Source organism: Pelecanus crispus, chromosome 1, assembly GCF_030463565.1.
Source record: "Pelecanus crispus isolate bPelCri1 chromosome 1, bPelCri1.pri, whole genome shotgun sequence".
In the NCBI taxonomy this organism is placed as follows: Eukaryota; Metazoa; Chordata; class Aves; order Pelecaniformes; family Pelecanidae; genus Pelecanus; species Pelecanus crispus.
The window spans coordinates 26,445,951-26,458,815 of NC_134643.1; the positions used below are offsets into that span (position 1 = coordinate 26,445,951).

Below are 12,865 nucleotides of genomic sequence, written 5' to 3' on the forward strand. Positions count from 1 at the left end.
TCACTGAAAAATGACCAGTAAGTTGTGATACAGCAAAAAATAAAGCAACATCATACACAGTTGCATCATTCATGGCTAGTTTGGGCTTGGGCTGAGACCCCATTCTCCTTCCTTGCTCTCATCATCCCTTCTTGCTGGTGGGGGAACCATGTCTTCGGACACAGCACTGAAGAATGGAGAGGACTGTCAAAAGTGTTCACTAACTTTTGGTTCCCAACTTGAGAGCACAGCAATGAGATTTGTTCTGGTGTCTCAGAATGAGGGCCAGGGTCCTTGACATTTCCTGCTATAAATCCCTCTTCTTAGCTCTTTGACACTGCATGGTTTTGGAACTTTGGTTGAAATGCTTGGATTAAATATCAGCCCCTGCCCTAGCTTTTGGGAAGTTCCTTTCTCATTCACTGAATTTCCTTTCATACGCACTTTCATATGTACTGAAAAGGCATATTATTCAGTCTCTTGCTTCATTCATTACCTTATTTCTACTGCTTTAATCTATTAGACTTGTCAAAATTACTGACCAGGGTACATGAAGTTTACTTTGAATCTTTCAACAATTTAATTAAATCTTACATATTAAAATGATTAGGTGCTTATATTTTTATTACATAACTTTTAGCTTGACTTTTGCACAAGTAATTACATAATCATTCCCTACTTGGAATAAATGAGGAAACATATTTTTCCAATCTCAGAATCTGTTTAACACAAATTATGAGTATCTAGCAAAAGCAAGCAAAACAAACTATCTAGCTAATTAAGAAAACAAGTGTAGATTCTTTGGAGTTCTCTTAAAGGAAGCAAACACCATGATACTACAATGATTTTGGCGGACAATACTGCATTTTGAAAGAAAGAAAGAAAAAATTCTTTCCATTAACTTTGCAATTTGCCACTTGAACACCGGAGGGCACTCAAACCCCTCAAAAAATATTTTGAAAAAATCAATTCCTTCTGCACGCAGGTGGGCAGTTTTTGAGCAGCTGTGGTCTGAGCTAGGCAATGGAAAATAAGCAGCGATTTTTTTTCTTTTCCTTTGTTTTTTTGCATGTGAGCTAATGGTAGAGGCAGTATTAGTCTGTGTAATTTAGTTGAATTCTGTAGCTTGCCAGGCTTTGAATCTACTGTGCTATGTATCTGATGCCATTTTATGAATTACACTGAATTCTTTTAATTGATGTAAAGGAAGAGCAAATTAAAAAAAAAAAAAATCTCAAGTTGTGTACATTCCATTCCACTACTAAAACTTGTCATTCCACCCCATTTCCACCAGATGGCAAAAAGAAGTCATTAGACCAGCAAAGACAATTCCCTTCTCAATTCTGAGCATTAGGGACAGATGACTCAAACTCGGACTTCATTGTTTTTAATGAATCAAAACAGTCTTCAGCTATTTCTTTTCGAAGGCATTTAAAATAACTCTCCAAATGCTTTTTCATGGTATAAGTACCAAGCTTCTCCCTGTTCCAAAGTTTTCTCTACTGTCCTTTTTCCTCCCTTCCTCTTTTTTGTCTGTGAATGAATTTGGTTCTGAAATCTGTGCCTGTATTCAGACTAACTGAGCAGTATTGTAAAACTTTTAAAGGTACAAGATCGGTGTCTCCAATATTACTTATCTCAGCTTCACTCTGTTTTCTTTTGCAGGTGGTTCTTCCAATTATTTTTTCCCAAGAAAAAAGTTATCTTCCCTTTTGTTCTCCTCCTTTTCATGCTTAGTCCTGTTCATCTCAGCAGTGACCAACAATATTCCTACATGACAGTCATCCGCATACTATTTCACTTCGATTCCTTCCCAAGATGTTGTCTCTTGCCCTTCTTCTGATGCCTCTTCATCAGTCATCCTGCCTGTGCTGTTTCCTTTCCTTTGCTGCCAGTCTTAGTAACACAGAGGTACTTTGCTCCTGCCTTTTCCCATTTTTCCTCTCCAGAGACTGGGAAAAGCAAGGAAATCACATAACAACTTACCTAATTAAAGACTTTTGCTCTGATACTGACTTTTAGGAAATCTGGGCAAAGAGACTGCGAGAAACTGAGTTCTCGAGTCTATTACTAGTCTGAAGTCACAGATACTCAACTGGATTACAAGCCTCAAACAGCAAAATATTATTCACAGGAAGTCAAAGATCTATTCAAGCCCCTGCTGGGCTTGAATTCAGGTCTCTGCTTTCCCCAGGTAAGTACTTAGATGCTGGTTTTGCATATCACACCATGATAATGCACCTATCTTTGCTTATTCTTCTGTGGAATAAAATGCTATCCATACAACTTAGAAGCTTTTAATCTAAACTGAATTGCATCATTGGGAAGCACCAGGGTACATCAGGCAAATCACTGTTAAAAACTGCCTGGGCTGTGTTTTTGACAAAAAGACCTTTATAAGCTGTCCAAATTTGGCTTATTCAGATATATATTAAAAAAAAAAAAATTATGCCTGGATTTAAGCTTCTCTGAGTTTGACACAGTTGGAATAAAAGTAGGTATAGTTCTGAGACAGCACTGGATAACTCAGGGCATTTTTCCCACATTTGTTGGCTTTCTTCTACTTTTAGTTGAATCTGGGTTTGAGATTTTTATCTTTTAAATCCAGATTTTCATCTTTTAAATCCAGATTTTCAGTTGTGGAAGCTGTGAAATCACCTCATTTACATTAAGACATTCAAGGGCTTTTCAGCTCCCTGCCACGGTGTGTGGCAAAAAGTTGTCCTTCAATATTCCCAGTCTACTCTCTCTCTGTAATGGAGGTGGAGCAGCACAGCAGATATGTGTGCTGGGTTGACCTTGGCTGGCCACCAGACACCCATCCAGCTGTGCCGTCACTCCCTCTCCTCAGGAGGACAGGGGAAGAAAATAAAATGAAAAAGCTCATGGGTCAGGATAAAGATGGGGAGATTGCTCACTAATCACCGTCACGGGAAAACAGACTCGACTTGGGGAAGTTAATTTATCACCAATTAAAATCAAGTAGGACAGCGAGAAACAAAAACAAACCCCAAAACACCTTCTTCCCACCCTTCCCTTTTTCCCAGGCCCAACTTCACTTCTGACTCTTTCATTTCCCCACCCCGAGTGGCACAGGGGGACAGGGAATGGGGTTGTGGCCAGTTCGTAACGCCCTGCCCCTGCCGCTCCTTCCTCCCCATGCTGTTCCCCTGCACCAGCATGGGGTCCCACACACGGGACGCAGTCCTTCACGACTTCTCCAGCGTGGGTCCTTTCCATGGGGCACAGTCCTTCAGGAAAAGACTGCTACAGTGTGGGTCCCCCATGGGGTCACAGATCCTGCCAGAAAACCTGCTCCTGCATGGGCTTTCCATGGGTTGCAGGGGCACAGCTACCTCACCATGGTCTTCTCCATGGGCTGCAGGGGAGTCTCTGCTGCGGCCCCTTGAGCACCTCCTGCCCCTCCTTCTTCACTGACCTTGGTGTCACAGGGCTGTTTCTCACACTTTTTTCCCTCACGCCTCACTGCCACGCAATGTTTTGCCCTTTCTTAACTTTGTTTTCCCTGAGGCGCCGCCATCTTGGTTGCCGGGCTGGGCCGTGCCCTGCGGGGGGCGGTTGGAGCCGGCTGGAACCGGCTGTGTCCGGCGCGGGGCAGCCCCGGCCGCCCCTCACAGCGGCCGCCCTGCAGCCAGCGCCCGGGCACCCGCACCCAGCACGTTATGTGAGTAGAAAGTATCCTGCATCAGAGGAAATGTCTTGAGAGACTCTGAGAATGGTTGCAGCTAATTTATGTCATCTGTGGTACGTGAAATGGTAAGGGCACGAGTCCTTACCCCGGTCTTGCAAGAGAATTTAACTAAAATAGCTGCTGAGCTTTACACAGTTGTATTTTGCATGGGAAAACAGGTTGAGAAATATTTTTAACCAATATATAAAAAAATTGGCTGGATGGCCAGACCCAAAGAGTTGTGGTGAATGGAGTTAAATCCAGTTGGCAGCCAGTCAGAAGTGGTGTTCCCCAGGGCTCAGTACTGGAGCCAGTTCTGTTTAATTTCTTTATCGATGATCTGGATGAGGGGATTGAGTGCACCCTCAGTAAGTTGGCAGATGACACCAAGCTGGGTGGGAGTGTCGATCTGCTTTAGGGTAGGAAGGCTCTGCAGAGGGACCTGGACAGGCTGGACCGATGGGCTGAGGCCAGCTGTATGAGGTTCAACAAGGCCAAGTGCCGGGTCCTGCACTTCGGTCACAACAACCCCATGCAACGCTACAGGCTTGGGGAAGAGTGGCTGGAAAGCTGCCCGGCCAAAAAGGACCTGGAGGTGTTGGTCAACAGCCGGCTAAATACAAGCTGGCAGTTTGCCCAGGTGGCCAAGAAGGCCAAAAGCATCCTGGCCTGTATCAGGAATAGTGTGGCCAGCAGGAGCAGGGAAGTGACGCCCCCCTGTACTCGGCACTGGTGAGGCCGCACCTGGAATACTGTGTTCAATTTTCGGCCCCTCAGTACAAGAAAGGCATTGGGGTGCTGGAGCATGTCCAGAGAAGGGCAACAAAGCTGGTGAAGTGTCTGGAGCACAGGCCTTATGAGGAGCGCCTGAGGGAACTGGGGATGTTCAGCCAGGAGAAAAGGAGGCTGAGGGGAGACCTTCTCGCTCTCTGCAACTACCTGAAAGGAGGTTGTAGCAAGGTGGGTGTCAGTCTCTTTTCCCAAGTAACAAGCCATAGGACAAGAGGAGATGGCCTCAAGTTGCACCAGGGCAGGGTTAGATTGGATATTAGGTCAAATTTCTTCACCAAAAGGGTTATCAAGCATTGGAACAGGCTGCCCAGGGAAGTGGTGGAGTCCCCATCCCTGAAGGTATTTAAAAAACGTGTAGATGTGGTGCTTAAGGACATGGTTTAGTGGTGGTCTTGGCAGTGTTAGGTTTATTGTTGCACTCGATGATCTTAAAGGTCTTTTCCAACCTAAACAATTCTATGATTCTATGATTCTATATTGTTAGTCTTGAATTTTAAGTACCTGTTGTTTTTTATGTTTTTACTAAATGCAGGAAGATTAACAAGAATCCTGTTTCTGCACTTACTCACAGGGCATTACTAGAAGGGTGGAGTCGATGGGAAGTTATGTAATGGCCCAGCAGCTACCATGACGGTTCTCAAGTTTATAGGAATAAACAATGATTTCTATTGTAAGTGAATTTGCATGCAAGCTGAGGTTGGTGGAGGTAAAACATTACAATTTCAAAAAGCTTTTTGATCTGAATCCTCAAGTATGGGTGTAAGGATTAGCTATTTCATTCTCCTTCTTAAATATATGCATACATATATGCATACATACATATCACATACGAAAATTACATGTATCACTAAGCAGGCTTGGGGAAGAATGTATCTCCCATGTCCTCAATAGGGCAGTGTTTGTACACCAAGAATGTTGAGGTTGTCACTGTGTGAAAATTTCTGACAATATATTTTGCTTAAATTAGTTTATAATTGAACAGAAAGATTCTTTTAGCCCTTCTAAGGAAACTTAGCTCTACTTAAGAAATGCCATGTATTAATAACAGCAATAAATCAAACACTTAATCCGACTGCCTAATGAGAGTCCACACTGACTCCAACAGGAGAAAATTGGGATTCTAGGTTTCACAACACAAAATAATTTTTTAGTTATCTAGTTGGGTAAGACCCACTCTTGTCATTTCTGTTGCATCGTCTAAAGGGATTTCAAAGATTATTTTTTCTCTGTTGACTATAAGAACTTTGCAATATTAAATATGAAATACATAAGCCTATTTACTCTCGGGAACTTATGCATTCATGTTACAATTTTTACATCTCAATATTTAAGTTTAATGATTCCTAGGGCTTTTTATTTACCTTCTCTTAAAATGGAATGTTGGAAATTAAACAAATCCTGTAATTTAATTTGTGTGCATATACATGCATGTGTGTGTACACAAATATGTATATGTATGTGTAGGTGATGTTATTGCATTTACATAGTGGGCATAAATATTAACAGAAATGTGAAACATATATACAGGAAGACTTGAAATTTTAGTAATCCCTTTCTGTCACTCCTTGTTTATGGCCAAATTTTTAAACTACAATTTGTTACTTTAAATACCTAGTTTGTAATAAACACTGTATGTCTTTGCTGCCGCAGTAATGTGAGTGCTGGACAGTTTTGTCTTAAACTCAGTAGATTGAAACCCATTTGTTTGGTATTATGAAAGTCTACACACACAGAAATTTTGGATGCTCTGAACGACATATTTTATCATTACATGAAGCAGAAGGGCCTTCTAATTTTAAATGCTGTAACTCAATGCAGAAAAGGATCCTAATATCTTTAGGCTGGACACTCTTTCCTTATCTGTATGGATATCAAACTCACAGATAAGGTAGAAAATTCACAGAATGTCTCTTTGATATAGTGCAGAAATGGGACTGGTTGGAAGCAACCTCCTATGCAGTTTTAATGCACACACTGCTTTGGACAGCACATGGAAAGCTCCTTCAGGTGTCAGCACACAGAGTGGGCAGAAGGAAGCAGGGGCCTGTTTTAACCAGTATTATCCATCTTTTCTTCTTGTCAGTCTCTATGGAAATCTAGATTAGAATGGCACAGCTGAAAGTAGCTTCCTTCTATTGCAATGACTGAGCTGAAGGGTGAAGGCCAAGGTTATGGCTGTAGTGCAACCACCTGGGAGGCAAGTGGATTGCAGGTGGCAGAAGTAGTCCTGGTCTCTGTCTTCAGAAGTCCTTTGCCTATGACATTTCTTCACTGTATACTGATGCCTATTTATAAAGGACTGATATGATTCATTTCCTTCTAACAACATGAACATAAGAAAAGGTGGTCTGTATTACAGTGACCTGTCTCCCAGATACCTTCATTGACCAGAGGGATTTGGGAAAATTAAGCCAAACCAGCAATGTCCATTGTAAGTCAATTTGGAAACAAATTTATTTAATTGTGATAATTTGCTTGATTGCTGCAACTCAATTCCACACTCCTCCAAGCTTCAAAATTTCAAGTGCTACTTTACCTAAACAAAAAAACCCTGCCAGAACAGGTATTTCTTGGCTTAGACCAATGCAAAAAAAGTCATATCCTGGGTACACATCTGAGGAGTTCATGACAAGCTGAGGCCAAAACGGAAGTGTCACTGACTGGTTATAGAAATGAAGCAGTAAAGCTATCCTGTGCAGCACTGTGGCAAAACAGCGCGAAGTACTTGTGCAGAGAACCCAGCCCTCTGGCAGTTCTGAATGAACACCGCCTAGCTTGTATGCAAGTTTCATACACAGGATCCTTCCACTAGGAAAAAAAATATATCCACCCCACCAAGGCAAATTAAAATGAAACCACACTTCTTTCTAATCTGGAGAACACCTACACCACATGCTTCAGTCATCTGTCTATGTCTAATTAAGCACAGTTCAGTGCAACTGAGTTTAAGAATCTACAGGTATCCCCACCCAAGTAGCAACACAATGCCCCAAAATTAGATGTTTGCTATTTAGTCTTCTTTGCTTGTGAGTATAGAAATCATCGACTTCCATATTTAGTGTTAGATCTTGTTTCCCATTACATAATGCACTGTTTTGGCCATGTAACCTTCACAAACTTCCCTGGGGTTTTAGGTAAAACAGAGAACAGAGTCTGGCTTCTGGGATTCTCTCCATCTATCACTTCCTCAGCAGACTACGTGAAATGAATTTCGTGACTTCACTTCAGCCTCTGTTGGAAAAGCAGCCACATTACACAACAAAGAACCAAATAGGTTTGTAAAACAAAATCCTCTTGCAGCCCCTGAAAAGGGACCTTTGTTTAAGTCTGAAACACACTGAAAGGGCAGTGTGAGAAAGCTTAAACTGACGTGATCTTCACTGAACGTTTGGTCAAGACAAGCATTTAATTTTCCACTCCCATTTAATGTGACATGTTTTATGACTGCTAGTTTTTTTCTCCGAAGTGATAGACTTATGAGTAATAATACAGCGTGCTACTTTTTACACAATTTAAAATTAGTATCTTCATATTATGATGAACCTTTTACTGAAAATTGTCTTTCAACCTGTGAAGAGAGGAATGACTATTCAGTAAATACCTGCTTCATGAATTTCTTCTTGTCCAGTGTAAGAGGAAAACACTTGCCCAAAGAACTTATATTGCTGCTCTCGAAAGTTATTTTGTAGGTAGTCCATCAGCATAACATAGCCAGACTGCTGCATTGTAAGGACTTCACAGAATACAGCTAACTAGAAGAGGTGAGAAAAAAAAGAAGTCAGAAGTCATAACAAATTAACCAGATTCTGCTAACAGGCAAAAACCCTGGGGAAAAGATGTTGGGTAAAGTCTCCCAGATGAGTTCTCCCAGGTGGCACTGAACTTTTGTTCCTCTGTACCAGCAGCATGTCTAATGGTTTACTCCACCTGTATTTCTCAACCACTCAGCTGTTAGAGCTATGCTCTGCCCAGTCACCACCATTTGGCTGGGGGAACATGGAAAGAGTGTTTTGCACTCCTCCTTATCTGGGCTAGAAGTCCAGACAGCCTGCAGAGTTAGGAAGTGTGTTCTTACTCCCTTCTAAGGCAAGAAATCACTAAGAATCTAGTCATGAACTAAAAAAGGGAAAGATAACCCCAAGTAATATATATGCTTTTTAATTCAATGGCTGCATGAAAAATTTAAAACTAGCTAAAAGAAAAGCCAGGTTGTTGGACTGGCAATGAACACCATGAGCTTTTACCATATGCTTATCAACTGCTTTTCTTCGCTATTATGTACAATTGTTTGATTTTAATACATTACACAAATTACCTGCTCTTCGGAAATACTAATGGTATCTTTAAACACAATCCATTCAACTGTTTCAGAGCAGGGAGGAGTTGATAAAGACCCATTATAAGTGTAATATTTGTCTGTTGCGTTCGGCAAAAGGTTCAGCAAAATGAATGGTTCTAAGGCAGCCTGTTTTCCTGGAAAAAGAAAAAATAGAGTCAGATAGTTAAAATACTGCAGAAGCCATGAATAAATAGAAATCACACTCTCCAAAAGACTTACCATTATAGGAACATGCTAATTTTGAGGCTATTCAAAATTTGACCTCCAGAGAGACTAGCATACAAATAAACTGCTGAGCCTTTTCTATTTAGTTTGAATAAGTACTGTTCAATAACAACTTTGTTTACTTGGGAAGGTGTAATGAGTTACTCCACTAATAAAAAACAGTAATCAGTAGATTGCTTTACAAGAATTTGTTCACCTGTAAGTTTACTCATAAATGTCCAAGATGCCAAATCTTTGTCTCACCCACGAACTTCAAAGAAAAAGAAATGTCAAATCTCTGTTCTTGGTCTCATGACATGGCTTCAAAGTCTCCCTGAATTTGGTCAAGTTGTTGAGTTTCTCACAGGATCTTAACCTCTGCAGAAAATCACTGCCTGGGGAATTGCTGCCATGTTAGACATGAGAGTTGTGTTACTCATGATGGCAGAAGCAGAATTCCTGTGGAACAGGGATTTTTAAAATGGTGATAATAGAGTGAAAAACTGTTAACAGCTTTAAACAAAGCAGATAAGGATGCAAAGACCTCCTCCAGGAGAGTATGACTATTCTGTTTATTGTCCTGTGAAAATAATATCACGTCTTTCAGGTCAGCAGTTTACCTGGTACCTTGTCAGCTGGGCGTGTGCATGAGGAACTGCTGGGAGTCCCTCCACAGAAAGCTAAGATCATGCTGGTATAGTAGTTGGGTCCAGCAACAAAAATTAGCAGAAATGGTACCAACTTCCTCAAGGCAGATTGTTTCAGTCTGTGACAATTATCAGTCTTGTGACAATTATCTGCCTTGTTGTCTGGTGCATCCAAAATAATACTTGTTTTTAACACCTTGAAATAATGTAGATCCTTATACACCATATCTCAATCTAAAGTTACTGATTTTAAATTTCTCTGTATTTAATAAGTATTCACTTATCAGTATAGAATCATAGAATCATAGAATTGTTTAGGCTGGAAAAGACCTTTGAGATCATCAAGTCCGTAAACCTAACACTGCCAAGACCACCACTAAACCATGTCCTTAAGCACCACATCTACATGTTTTTTAAATACCTCCAGGGATGGGGACTCCACCACTTCCCTGGGCAGCCTGTTCCAATGCTTGATAACCCTTTTGGTGAAGAAATTTGACCTAATATCCAATCTAACTCTGCCCTGGTGCAACTTGAGGCCATCTCCTCTTGTCCTATGGCTTGTTACTTGGGAAAAGAGACTGACACCCACCTCGCTACAACCTCCTTTCGGGTAGTTGCAGAGAGCGAGAAGGTCTCCCCTCAGCCTCCTTTTCTCCTGGCTGAACATCCCCAGTTCCCTCAGGCGCTCCTCATAAGGCCTGTGCTCCAGACACTTCACCAGCTTTGTTGCCCCTCTCTGGACATGCTCCAGCACCCCAATGCCTTTCTTGTACTGAGGGGACCAAAACTCAACATAGTATTCGAGGTGCGGCCTCACCAGTGCCGAGTACAGGGGGGCATCACTTCCCTGCTCCTGCTGGCCACACTATTCCTGATACAGGCCAGGATGCTTTTGGCCTTCTTGGCCACCTGGGCAAACTGCCAGCTCGTATTTAGCTGGCTGTCGACCAGCACCCCCAGGTCCTTTTCCGCCAGGCAGCTTTCCAGCCACTCTTCCCCAAGCCTGTAGCGTTGCATGGGGTTGTTGTGACCCAAGTGCAGGACTTGGTACTTAGGCTTGTTGAACCTCACAGAATTGGCCTCGGCCTGTCCAGATCCCTCTGTAGAGCCTTCCCAGCCATAAGCAGATCAACACTCCTGCCCAACTTGGTGTCATCTGCAAACTTACTGAGGGTGCACTCAATCCCCTCATCCAGATCATTGATAAAGAAATTAAACAGAATTCATTCTAATGAACCTTCAGACCGTGCATTAACTTGTGGTTTTAGATGTTACTTCTTAAGCCCTGTACAGATTTCTGACCTGTCTTTGTATTCATAATGCCTTACAAATTTGGTGAGAGCACCAAAATACATTAATAGCTTACTGCACATGATAAATGCTTTTCTTCTGTACAGTGGCTGTTCCACTGACCAGGTTTAAGAGCTGGCTCCTCCCCTCTCTCTTCTTCATGTGTCATAAAAGGGGAACATTTAGCAGCATCGAGCAAAGCCCATCCTTCTATTTCTCCTGTCAACATGTTAATCAACCTTCAGACAGAAGCTATTATTGCTGTCTGGTACATGTCTAGTTAACGCATTCCTCCTTCAGTAAAAATCTATGTCCAGTCCATTTTATATACATGCCTGGGGATGTGAAACTTCTCATTTATAGTAAGAATCCTGCTATACATTTTGCAACTTTAGATTTTAAAATGCCCTTTAGTGTGATTGAAAGCCTAGATGCTAAAATCAAACATCTACAAAGAACGATGAGAAACAGAGATTTTGTCCAGAAGGAACAGGACTACTCCTCTGCTGAGCTTGAGAACTCAGCAACTGGGATTTGAATAAGCACAATACAGATATGAGTTACAAGGACAGATCATGTACACTGCAGACAAGGACAGATCGTGTGCTATTCACTTTTCTTCAGGAGGAACAACTTGATTTAGTCATGACCTGAATGTTCAGAGCTCATTTGCATTTTATTTAAGAAAATGATATTTTACTCATTGTTGAAGTGCCATATAGTGGCTGTATCTTGAACCTTGCTGCTGATATTTTTACAGCTCCTTCCAAGGCTGTAGGACAGTATCTGCCTTGATGTATTACTCGTTCTCTTCTGTGTTTCATAGAAGATGGCACACAAAGATAATGAATCTTAACTACTTTATTTCCCCCTCCTCTGTCTTTGTAGTTTATGGAAGTTGCTCCCTTTTATATTTGTTGAATGGTGTTTGTTTTCTGGAGAAAAACAATCTTGATTTTAGTGTCGTACTTTTGAAAGCTTTTAAATAGTGGACTAATAGCCTTTTACACTTTCAACCTATCAATCTTAAGGGGCTTTACAAAGCTCAAGCATCATTACATATAGGAAACTGAGACAAAGTTAGCCATTTACTTAAGGTGATGGCCATGATGTAGGAAAATATCCCTGTTCAAGACACTGCTCATCATGTTTATTCTTCTGTGAAGCCACCATGAAACTGAGTTAGTAACAGAGCCCAGACCTCCTCATCCACCACCCTGAAGTCCACGTGCTCTGACATGAAACTGCAAGGAATTCTAAAACACCAAAGTGTCAACATTTGGTTTGAATGCTAGTACAAATATAATATAATTGGATTATTTCAGATTTACACAGGAGCTACTGAAAAAAGAATCCATCTCTGCTGAGTCTACTGAATACTGATATTCATAGGGTCTCACACTTGCAAGACCCATCTTGGATGGCTGCAACATGGTTATTTGGCTTCCAACCACATACAAAAATCCAGAAATGTGTAATTAAGAAAACTCAAAGAATAAATCAGACATTTCTCTTGATTTAGCATTTAAAGAGTTGCAAATTTGTCAGGATAGTTATATTCATTCATTTACACTTGCTGCTGTTGTTACAAGTATTCAGTCCTGGGGTAAATGAATCATAGAATCATAGACTATCTCAAGTGGGAAGGGACCCATAAAGATCATTGAGTCCAACTCCCTGCTCCTTGCAGGACTATCTAAAACTAAACCATATGACTAAGAGCAACCTCCAGACACTCCTTGAACTCTGTCAAGTTTGGTGCCATAACCACTTCCACTTCTCTGGGGAGCCTGTTCCAGTGACCAACCACCCTCTCAGTGAAGAACCTTTTCCTAATGTCCAGTCTGAACTTCCTCTGGCGCAGCTTCATTCCATTTCATGTCCTATCGCTGGTCACCAGAGAGAGATCAGTACCTCCCC

The 12,865-nt window shown here is 41.5% G+C and overlaps 1 protein-coding gene across 1 annotated transcript in view; it reads right to left on the minus strand.

The window, feature by feature from the left end:
* PTPRZ1 (protein tyrosine phosphatase receptor type Z1) overlaps positions 1 to 12,865 on the minus strand; it is a 103,036-nt gene that overhangs the window by 48,871 nt on the left and 41,300 nt on the right. Inside the window, exons 7-8 of the mRNA XM_075727811.1 lie at positions 8,778 to 8,935; positions 8,064 to 8,214 (exon numbers count right to left, since the gene is read on the minus strand). Of these exons, the coding sequence (XP_075583926.1) occupies positions 8,064 to 8,214; positions 8,778 to 8,935 (309 nt within the window). The remainder of the gene's footprint in view (positions 1 to 8,063; positions 8,215 to 8,777; positions 8,936 to 12,865) is intronic.